This window comes from Apis dorsata, unplaced genomic scaffold, assembly GCF_000469605.1.
Source record: "Apis dorsata unplaced genomic scaffold, Apis dorsata 1.3 scaffold_23, whole genome shotgun sequence".
NCBI classification, from domain to species: domain Eukaryota; kingdom Metazoa; phylum Arthropoda; class Insecta; order Hymenoptera; family Apidae; genus Apis; species Apis dorsata.
In genome coordinates this window covers 12,195-22,989 of record NW_006263325.1, presented here as the reverse complement: position 1 = coordinate 22,989, position 10,795 = coordinate 12,195, and the positions used below count along the sequence as shown (strand labels likewise).

The 10,795-nt window shown below is 33.5% G+C and overlaps 1 protein-coding gene and 1 long non-coding RNA gene across 4 annotated transcripts; one reads left to right on the top strand and one right to left on the bottom strand.

The window, feature by feature from the left end:
- Window positions 1–6: 6 nt before the first annotated feature.
- Window positions 7–2,039, top strand: LOC102677283 (transcription factor 21). The gene is made up of 3 exons (XM_006607916.2): window positions 7–43; window positions 375–698; window positions 1,555–2,039. The coding sequence occupies exons 2-3, from the start codon at window positions 378–380 to the stop codon at window positions 1,750–1,752; spliced, it is 519 nt and encodes a 172-aa protein (XP_006607979.1). The 5' UTR covers window positions 7–43; window positions 375–377; the 3' UTR covers window positions 1,753–2,039.
- Window positions 2,040–3,858: 1,819 nt separating this feature from the next.
- On the bottom strand, window positions 3,859–7,555 carry LOC116185569. 3 transcript variants are annotated; one of them, XR_004150421.1, is made up of 5 exons: window positions 6,771–7,555; window positions 6,203–6,336; window positions 5,835–6,079; window positions 4,229–5,286; window positions 3,859–4,130 (listed from the first exon to the last, which is right to left on the bottom strand). It is a non-coding gene; the product is annotated as an uncharacterized LOC116185569 (long non-coding RNA). The 3 variants fall into 3 exon arrangements; XR_004150420.1 differs by having other exon boundaries at window positions 6,217–6,336; window positions 6,771–7,554; XR_004150423.1 differs by lacking the exon at window positions 4,229–5,286 and having other exon boundaries at window positions 6,217–6,336.
- Window positions 7,556–10,795: the final 3,240 nt, after the last annotated feature.

The window sequence follows — 10,795 nt, the reverse complement described above, 5'->3', positions numbered from 1 at the left end:
GAGCCGAGGGGAGAAAAAAAAGTCAAACTCGTCGCGGAATAAGGTGAGCTGTTCCATCTTCCCCCCTCCCCCCTGCCAAGTTTCACTTACTTCGCGAAGAAAATCGCGGTGTCGCCTTTTCGACAAATCCTCCATTAAAATCGGAGAGTGAAAATCGTATTTCCAATTTTACGATGTAAATTTTATTATCGTAAATTATTACATCGAGGCTGTTCATTATTATTCTTCCATCGATCCCAAACAAGTTCCAACCAAGTTCTTCAATAAACAAGCTCTCAAATATAAAGTAACGACGTTGTGGGTGAACGGGTTGGAGGAGGATTGCATACACGATACAATTGGTACAAACGGTGGGATTGAACTAATGATTGCAGAAGATGCCACGCAAGCGACGCGCCTCGACGCCGACATTGGAAGCGGACGAAGACGAATTCGCATCCGAGGGGAAGTACAGCAAGGATGATTTGGAGAGCCGTGCGCCGAGGAACGCGGCTAACGCTAGGGAACGGGCTCGAATGAGGGTGCTAAGCAAGGCGTTTTGCAGATTAAAAACGACTTTACCTTGGGTACCGGCCGACACGAAACTCAGCAAATTGGACACCCTCCGCCTGGCGGCTACGTACATCGCTCATCTTCGAGCGGTTCTCAGAGACGACACGGACGCGCATTCCGAGACTAGATCTTTGTCTTTGGCTCTAGTAAGTTTTTATTTGAAAAAGAAAAGGGAAAAAAATAGTTATTTACAATAATTGTCTGATTGAATTGAAAAGAAGGATAACTCGAGGTTTGTCGATTCGTTTCAAGTTTTTCTTATTGGTTTTTAATCTGACGTAACGATCTTGTTACTGATAATTTATTTGATTATATATATATATTATTATTCGATTTTCAAATCAAATTTCTTTCTTATTTTATCTTGATTTGTTTCGTATGGTATTTTGTAATTTTTTTTTTATTTTTAACTTACACAAATGGGTCATATATCGCAACATTGTTGACGAAAAATTATTATTATTATTATTATTAAGAAATTTTGAAATTTTTAAACAGCAAGCGGAAAATAAGTGGAGCAAGGTATTTTTTTTTTGCTTCTTTTTTTTTTTTTTGCATAATTGCAATCTTTCGTGTCACGATTAAAGAGCCGTGAAACAACAAAGAATCCAGGTGGATCCAGTCGGCGTCATAACGTCATTTTCTTAGAGACGTTCTCTGTTTACGTCTGTCCAGGTGGATCGAATCACTTTCAAAGCTTCCTCCACATCCTTTTCCACCATTAATTCTAAATTAGTACCATTATTCGAAGAACGATCGTTTATTCCTTTTTGCATTCAAGAATCAATCGAAATTATATTTTCTCTCTTTCTATCGATCCAATGATAAAATTATTAAAAAAAGAATTACATAAATTCAAAATTATTAAAAAAGTATGCGATGAAAAAACGCATAAAAGGAAAAAAATTTTTTAAATTAAAATATCTATTTCGATGTCTTCTGAAAAAATTAGTAATTAAAAAGAGAAATTTTATAAATATTTTTCTTATATTTTTGTCGTAGTCATGGCCGTTTACTTTTCAAAGTGGTAACGCTTCCATGTTGATGAACAACAGTTGTAACGTATCATCGTCAACTTCATCGAGTCCTAATCAGTACCGTGGTCAGCAGGGAGCACACGAGATCCAGAATTTCCATCATTCTGGACATCATCAAGCCATGTCACTACGTCACAATCACGAGTCGCTTTCCTATTTCTAATAAAGCTTTTTTATCGAAGGGTTAAAATACGAGAAAAGAACATTCTGTTCGTGAACAAAAAAAAAGAAAAAAATTTCTTCACTTGCAACAGCGTTATTATATAAAATCGTGAAAATGAAAATTTATATTTATTTCAAAGTGCCTTATCGTTTTTACTATTTATTGATCTATATTCATTTTAAGAACATTTATTGTAATATCTTTAGATTAGATCACATTATTGTAACCAAAGCGTAAATACTAGTCCAATAAAATATTTCTATACAGTTATAAACTGCAATTATTATGTATCCTTTGGAATTATTTCCACGGTCAATTTATCCACAACGCGAAGAAAAATTAAATATAGAATTGTCTTATAATAATCATACATGGTATAAGATTTTTTAATTAATAATTTTATTTAATTTCAAAAATATTAATTTCGCGGAAACTTCAAAGTATTGTTCGAAAGAAAAAAAAATTAATGCAGCTTCCGGAATGGAAACAGAGGAAAAAAGACGTGGTAAGGAAAGAAGGATAAAGAACATCAAGTTAAATAAACAGCACGAAGGGCCTTTTGTGTAAACCTGAAACTAAAATAATATATCTCGTTCCATCTACAAATCGACCAAAGTCGAGCGTATCGTTTAGGGCCCTCATATGTCAATACAAACCACCTCTCGGATTTTATGAATCATATATTTCTCCACATTTGTATATCCTCGTTTCTTACAAATGTTTTTCATTTTTATTTTACTTTTACTCTCTGTGAATTTCTTCATTTCACGCGAATTATCTTAAAGGAATTTTCTTCTTAAAGAAAACTATTATATTGTAAGAGATTATTAATTTAAATCTTTTTCTCTTAAGAAAAAAAAGGAAGAAAAATAGAGAAGATTTTTAATCGATAAATTGTACAACGATGCAATAAAGTTAATCAGAAATCAACGCCATCTTTTGAGCGCATAAATTTATAGAGTGACTGTATAGAAAAGAAAAGCAAATGGTGGAAGATAAAATAAAAATTATAGAATCAGCACCATTTTCAGAATGCAAACGAAACACAAGAAGACAAGAAGGGCAAATACTAGGAGAAAAATAGAAATAAGAATTAACATTCAATACCATCTTTCGAATATAAAAGACACTATTCCAAAAATAATTAAAGATGGCGCCAATTCTTAATTCTTATTCTATCTTACCATATTCCTAAAAAGATATCTCTGGTATTCGAGAGATGGCGTCAATTCTTAATTCTTATTCTATTTTACCATATTTCTGAAAAGATATCTCTGGTACTCAAGAGATGGTGTTAATAGTTATTTCTTACCTTATATCTATCTTTTTCTTTGTATTTGCCTTCTTTATCTCTTTGTGTTTCATTTGTGGCACTCTGGAGATGGCGCTCAATCCACAATTTTTATCCTATTTCCATCCTTCTCGTATTACTTGCTCTCCTTGTCTGTAGTTATTCTACAAAATTTTTACGCTCGAAATACTAATGTCGATTTCTGATTAACTTTATTGCATCGTTATCTAATTTATTAATTAAAAATCTTAATAGAATTTGTTTCATTTTTATTCGTCGCAAATACATCTTATATATATTTTTTACATTCCATTACTTTCATCCTATACAGTCTTTTAACAAAGCAAGATAATTTTAAAATAACTAAGAGAAAGAATGAAAGAACCTGTTCTTCTGTCACTGCACGGAAATTATGGTTCGAATCTTCAAGGAATGTCATTGTAACACAGTGCGTATGCGAATCCTGAGGCGAATTCCTATCATTGATGATTGAAAGAAAAATGCATGCACGCATCTTTCTTGATTGCGATCAAGGTCTCTAGAAGTCCTCGTCAATCGTTTCTTGGAAATATAAATATCGAACGTTTTAAAACGATTTCTTTGTGTAAAGTCTCTTCTTCTTTTCTTCAAAAATTAAACAAAATTGATCCGATCATTCAGTAATTATTATACAGTAAGAAATTACTGTTATTGTTATTAAATAACTTTTTATTTTATTCATACAACGCGTTCAAAAAATTGCACACAAAATTATAAAAATAACATAAGTTACACATAAGTACATTTCCAACAACTTAACTTCGCTTTGATAAGTGCTTGCGCATTAACACCATTGATTCACGGATTCAACTTTGCACGTCATAATTATTGTCGTATTAACGATGGTCACACCTTCTCGCGTTAGAAATTCAAATGATTTGACACATATGTTTTTTTTAAGTGCACCTTATATAGCACGTTCAATAAATACTAGTTTCGATTCATTTGAATAAAGTTGACTTACGATTACCGCAGGATATTCTTGACATCGTTTTGATGGACATCATGCGGTATTCTTGTTTCAAAGTATTCTTCGAGATAAATATTTCTGAAACAAATTATTAAAAAACGATATTTATTAGTCTAATCTAATCAACTTTTATTACAATCGTCGTGATATAATCACGTAATTTTCACAATTTATACCTTTATATAAATTATTCTTCGCCTAACCTCAAAATTTCGAATCGCAAAAAGTAGGAAAATGTTTTTGGAGAAGGGATTTTTTCGACGGATTTCAAGGATTCAAGCATTCCATCTCTACAAATTACACACATTCAATTTGCCTGAAATTTTTTCCCGCGTAGACCACTCGTGTAATCGTTCGAAACATAAACGACATATTTTCTTAAACGATAGTGCTAGACATTCATAGTCCTTTAAACCCGGGGATATAGTTGCGTATACGTGTGTAGTCGTTACGCGCGGTTATGCGCGCGTATACGCGGCGCGTTTAAATTCAAACCGTTCAATGGTCAATAAAAGTTTATTCCTACACGCGTGGCAATGAAAATTTATCGCATGGCTGTGATATCATGCGAAACGAAACGCAGGTGCGCCGGATCGTTGCCGCGAATTCACTTGTGGTTTCTACAAAAACATAGAAATGCGCGCCCCCTTTCACGCCGGCTCACCGCCATTAAACCGTGTTCCTCGGCCTTCCCTTTTTGTACCTTAAAAACGATGTTTTCGATGTTATTATATAACTATTTAATTTCAACTCATTCCGTCCTATTGTTAACGCGTCTGCTTATATATTTTATACCTTTGGCAAAACGATGAAAGAAGAGAAGACGTTTAAAAAGTTCGCAGAACTTTAACTATCGTTCGTTATTCTTATAGTTTATACTCGTAATCCTTATTTTAGAATTAAAGTTTTACTGTTATTATTTATCGTTGCATAAAATTTAAAGATAGGGGAATATTTAAAACGTTAAATCCTCTAAAGCGGCTTGTCTATGTAAGAGATGTAATTTCCATTTGACAAAGAGCGTGATTACGAATCATGTAATTTCGCAAAGCGAAGTTTCCTCGAAAAGCCATGAACGGAAATTACGCTTTGCGAGTACTGTTATCGTGTCCTGAGAAAAAAAAATGACCACTGATAAGAACACACGTGTTCGAAAGACGAAACGATCGCTCCCTCGAGTCGTATTAACTCCACGCAATCGAGGAATGTCGCCTTCGTGCGAGTGCAGAAGCACCTAAAATTGCGAATATATATATATATATATATACATATTTCAAAACTTGTGAAAAGTAAATGTACCTGAGTCACTTAATTTTTTTATCGTCACGATAAAATACGCGAGTATGTCGCAAAGTTGACGCAAAATTGACTAGAAATCGTGAAAAGAAAATTATTCCAATATAAGATTTTATATTTGAAATTGAGAAAAATCAATAAATTGTATTCAAAGTATAAAAAATTGAAAGTGTGAAAAATTATTTTGGCGTACATTAAATCGATTAAATCTTAGTATCAATCTTTGTGTATCGTCATCGTTTTTTTTTTTTTGTTCACCAAGGACATGTTCCAATGTTCTACTACGATTCTTTGCAATTTAATCGCCAGTAGAACTAAAAGATTAATGACTTTCGATAATGTTCAATTGATTGCAGAAACTAAATTACACGATTTTCTAATAATAAATGTACAATGATGCAATAGATACATAATCTTGAAATTTTACTCTCTACTTGAAATTGAAAGATAAAAGCGATAGAGATGTGTATCAAGGTGTGTACATACCATACATCATTGAAATCACATTAACCATCTGACTAGTAAATATATAATTATCGATAGTAAACAATCGAAATTCAGTAATTCATTTTTATAGTTTTAATGATTATTATCGGTGATACGATGATTACTTTTTTTTTGCTCGATAATAGCCACGTGTCGATAAGTATATCAAGTGCATGTGTACTCGTTCATTTTACTCGTGGATTTATTTTTAAAAAATCTTAGAAATGATCAGAGATATATTAAACCTAAAAAAAAAAAAGTTAAAATTATTCAAACGTGATTATCGTTTTGCGATCATTTAAAGAATAATCATAACACGAGTGTTATACATGTATAGAATATTAAGTGAATATTGATTCATTCGCAACTTTTAAGTAGGTACATTTATTGTAAACCACGATTAAGATATCACATCGACCCAATATGCAAATCCAAGCCACTGTCCCACAAATCTTATATCCGCACTGTTATCGTTCTTGTTAAATACGTGACAATTCCATGTCTATAATAAATTAAATCCGCTAAAGCTGCTGGTATCGAACGATTATCGAAAAATTGATCACATTTCGATCAAATAAGTGTTTTCTACAAATTGACACGTAATTATATTACGCAGAATTTTAATTCTAAAAATATTTTCACTTCTAATTATAATTTGATCAATTAAATCGTTTACCATATTTAAATGTATCGATACACTTTTACAATTAAGTTATTTTTCAATCAAATAATAAAGTTTATAAGCAAGAACGAGACTACAAAATATAAAGGTTAGATTTACCATATTGTTTGAAGCTACGCATTCGAAAGATAAATATAATCTCATTAAGTTAACAATTATGAAAAATTTAAAAATTATACAATTATATGATTATTTTACAAAATTGTTTGGCATAACAACGTACAACGCGATTATTTTTATTTCGTACAGCTCACTTCTTTCTATCGCAGTTAGAAATACGACCACTTCCTTCCTGTTCATGTAAAGGCATTCCTGCCAACGTGCTAACAAAAATTTCACTCGATTAATTGGATGATACATGTCACATTTTATTCTCAACCAATCACAATTCTCTTCCAAGAAACGTTATACAAACTTTTCGAGAGCAACAAGCATTCGATTCTCGAATAATAATCTTTGACTAATCTGAAAGAATCGAGCACTTTTTTAACCTGGAAACCTATTTTACATGCTAATCCATTCCGCTCGTCTGTTTCTCGAATGGCGTTATACACTGCCGAAACACCGATTCGACGTAGGTACTTAACAGGTATAATAAATGTAAGGTCGCGTAATTTGCATAACGACCTCACCTAAAGTCACGGTCGTCGTGTAGCAAATCTTATAAATATCACGTGGAAAAGGTCAGACATCGAGGAGAACGGTGAATAATCGTGTCGCATTGGCCGACAATGGCTGCGGACAATGGGTGTAAAGGTAGAAAGTAAAGGCGTATTCGTCGGTCTGCAATCTGCTCCCCGAATCATTACGCTCGGATAAACCGCTTACATCATAATCAGCCACTCATTATACCTTTCCTATATTACTCATTTCGCTTCTCAGAGCATTCGCTTCGTTGCATATTCACGAGCGATCTTTTACGACCGGCAACCGGTGCATTTTGTTTCCTCTTTCATTTCGAAGTATTCTAGAACGAATATATTATCGCATATGTATGTGTGCGTGTCTGAATTTCGTTGTATTCTAAAAACTACATTGATTTTCCATTACGATATAACTAACTTCTATAATTGGTATTCTTCGAAAATCTATTTTTGATTATTTATGTAGAAAAATTATTTATATATTTTAATATATTGCTAATATTCTTACTGAATTTCATACTGTTACATTTACTTTATTCTATTTATTCTATTAAAATACGTATAAAAAGGAAAATAGATCTTGTTTGTTCTAAATTGTTTGGCTACTGTAAAAGAAGAAAATACTGATTTACGATAATTGAAAACTACAGGCAATTTTCGTAATAAATTTCCATTAACGAATTTACATTCTGTTTCGTATCGATCAAGAAGTTTTCTGTAAACCGATTGGGAAAGTATAAGGACAAATGGATTTTTCAAGAATCCGTGTTGCAAGTAAGGTTAGTTTGCATGAAAATCGCTTGAAAGCGTTGAAATGTCGTTGGGAAAACGGAAAGATTCGTAAGAACGGAAAATGGGCGCCGATCGGTGGCAGAAGCTTGACTCGATGAGAACATTGGCGTGCTCGCCGTTGAATCGCAATTACGGCCAAATGCAAATTACCACGCGAGCTCTGATGCTCGCTACGAACTGGTTCAACGTGTCATTATTGTTTATTAGCGCGAACGCTTGCCGTTTTTCTTTCTTTCTCTCTCGTGCATAACATCATATTAAGAATAACCGCGAGGCCATATACGTTGAACAATAATCCCACGCTCTTTCCTACTAAGGTTTCCTTTTCCTCCGGACGATAACGAGGGAAAATCGTTCTCTATTTTTGACATGGAAGTTCGTTTGTTACGCGCTCGTGAAATTCGAACATTGAAAATGTAGGCTATTAGTTTTAGAATTAATTCTATCCAGACTCGAGTGAGTGTGCAAAATTGTAGATTTTTAGAAAAATGTTATTCGAAATGATTAAAATTTCTCTTTGTTTGATCAGACAGTTTAATTTACGTGCTGGAGAACGATGAATGAATTTCCACCGATTTTTCACCGTAGCTCAGTTCCTTTCTACTACGAATGGCGCTCGTGCAATCGGAGCGAAAGAAACGCGAGACCGAGAGTCAACAACAGCTTGTAATCGCGCGAATTAACGCGCGTGAGTGCCGGTTGAACGCGACACGCGAGTGTCTATTCTTAAGAACTCCCATTGATATGCAAACTCAGCCACGGGTTGGCGCGCGCTAGATAAGCGTTATCAGCACGGCCTACCTACACACGCGTAGGCTCCGTGTACGTGGCGTTTCGAACAACTTCGTAAAGTTGTACTCCGATTACGTTAATTAAGTATCGTAATTTACGATTGCTCTCTGATTGAAAACGATCGTGCTATCGTCTACACGGATGCGTTTCGAATAAATTCACGTTTCGAACTTCTCTCCATCTTTGCTCCAATTTATATTCACCGTAATACAATTCCATCGTCGAAATAAAATTTCAACGCTGAATTGAATAACAAATTTTTAATTTTTAATTTTAATTTAAAAATTCGCTAAACATATGAAATTTATCCTGGAATGTAGTAATACGTCAGTTCTGAAACGGGGAACGGAAATAGGAAACATAATCCGCGATTAGTAATTACTTTTAACGGCACTTTCTCGTCCGGTTGTCCTCCCCGTTCCGCTCTAAACATCCGAGAAAAGAGTTCCTTCGCTAGAAGAAGCTGTTAGAAATTGAGACGACTTTCGTAAACGAAAGAAGAAGAAAAAAAAATTAAACGGAGAAGGTTCCAAGTTCCAGGTGTTCCGGCTCATAAACTTGCTGAAGAGGATTCTTTTGATTTCTTTTCTCGTCGAATGGCAAAAGAATTTTAAAAATGAATACCGGTAGTGAATTTTATGAATGTAAAAATCTTTGCACGAATGGCAAAAAAAAAAAGATATTTTCAAACGACGATGAATAAATTCAAGGAAATATAGATAAAAAAAAAAAGGTGAAAAAGAATATGAATATCTTGTAAAGTGTTATTTATCGATCGAACGTCTAAAGATCGATCTGAAATATATGAAATCTAATATCCATAACCTGTGCTGGAAATAGCACCGATATGTTGCGATATCATCTATTAACAACTCGAAATCATCGAGAAAATAAATTTTCCGGTTTCGATTCATTTTTCTTATTTTTCCTTTCTTTCTTTTTTTTTTCTTTCCTTTTTTTTTACGTTTGCGTTTCTCTGGAACTGTGAGCAAAAGTAATTGAGAAATTAGTTTTTCTCGAGTCGATTGCGCAAATGAGGAATGAAATTCATTTTTCTGTCGCGTGGAATACTTTATTCGATTAGAAAATGATAGCATCGAACGATTAGAGTTGGAATAACACCGGATGTTTTCAAGATAGCGCGACTCGAACATGTGGAATAAATAATGGGCTGAAAACAACTCGTTCGACAATGGCGTTTTTTTTAAACCTGCTATCGATGCTCGATTGCATTCAATGACGTTTTAAATACCAATCTCTCGTTGGCGTCACTAAATCGTATTAAAAATTGATCAGAACTGAAATAACTTACGCCGATTGGTTTACACCCAGAAAGAGTTTATTTCGAATCTTAATAAGAACGTTGAACGTACATTTCGTAATTCGATTTAATTTGGGACTAACGTAATCGTGATTATATATTCAGATAAATAAATCTAACTTTCTATCTCTAATTTCTGCCCCCCTTTTTTTTTATCCAATGTTCATTTGTAATCGAATTCAGCTTATTTACATAACAAGCATATTATCGTATCGTTTGAGGTATCCGGTAAAGAACCGGTAGTTTTGAAAATTATTGCAATTTATTTATCACCTTGCAATTATAAAATATAACTTGATTACTCAATTTATAAGGAAACCGCATAGTCAATAAGCTTAAAATATAACATGCACACAAATTATATTAATCTTTAATCCATATTCATTAGGGAAAAAAAAAAAAAAAAAAAAAAAGAATTTAAACAACGGTAAAATCTACGAAGTGAACAAAAATATAATTACTTTTCAAAATGTTATAATCCTCGTATAATAATTTCCAAGAAGAACGAGAAGAATTATTATACTTTCGTATCTTGCTATTTCTCTCTCTCGAAACCGGATGCACGACCTTCTCTGCTAAAATGATCTTCGTCTTCGTCTTCTCTCAAAATTACTCTATCACGTTGCCAAAACGTTGTCGAAACACCTTCGTTTTGGATCGTCCTTCGCCGAAAACAACGAGCGATCTAATCGGGAGCGGGAGAAAGTTGTGGAAACGAAAGAAAAAAGAA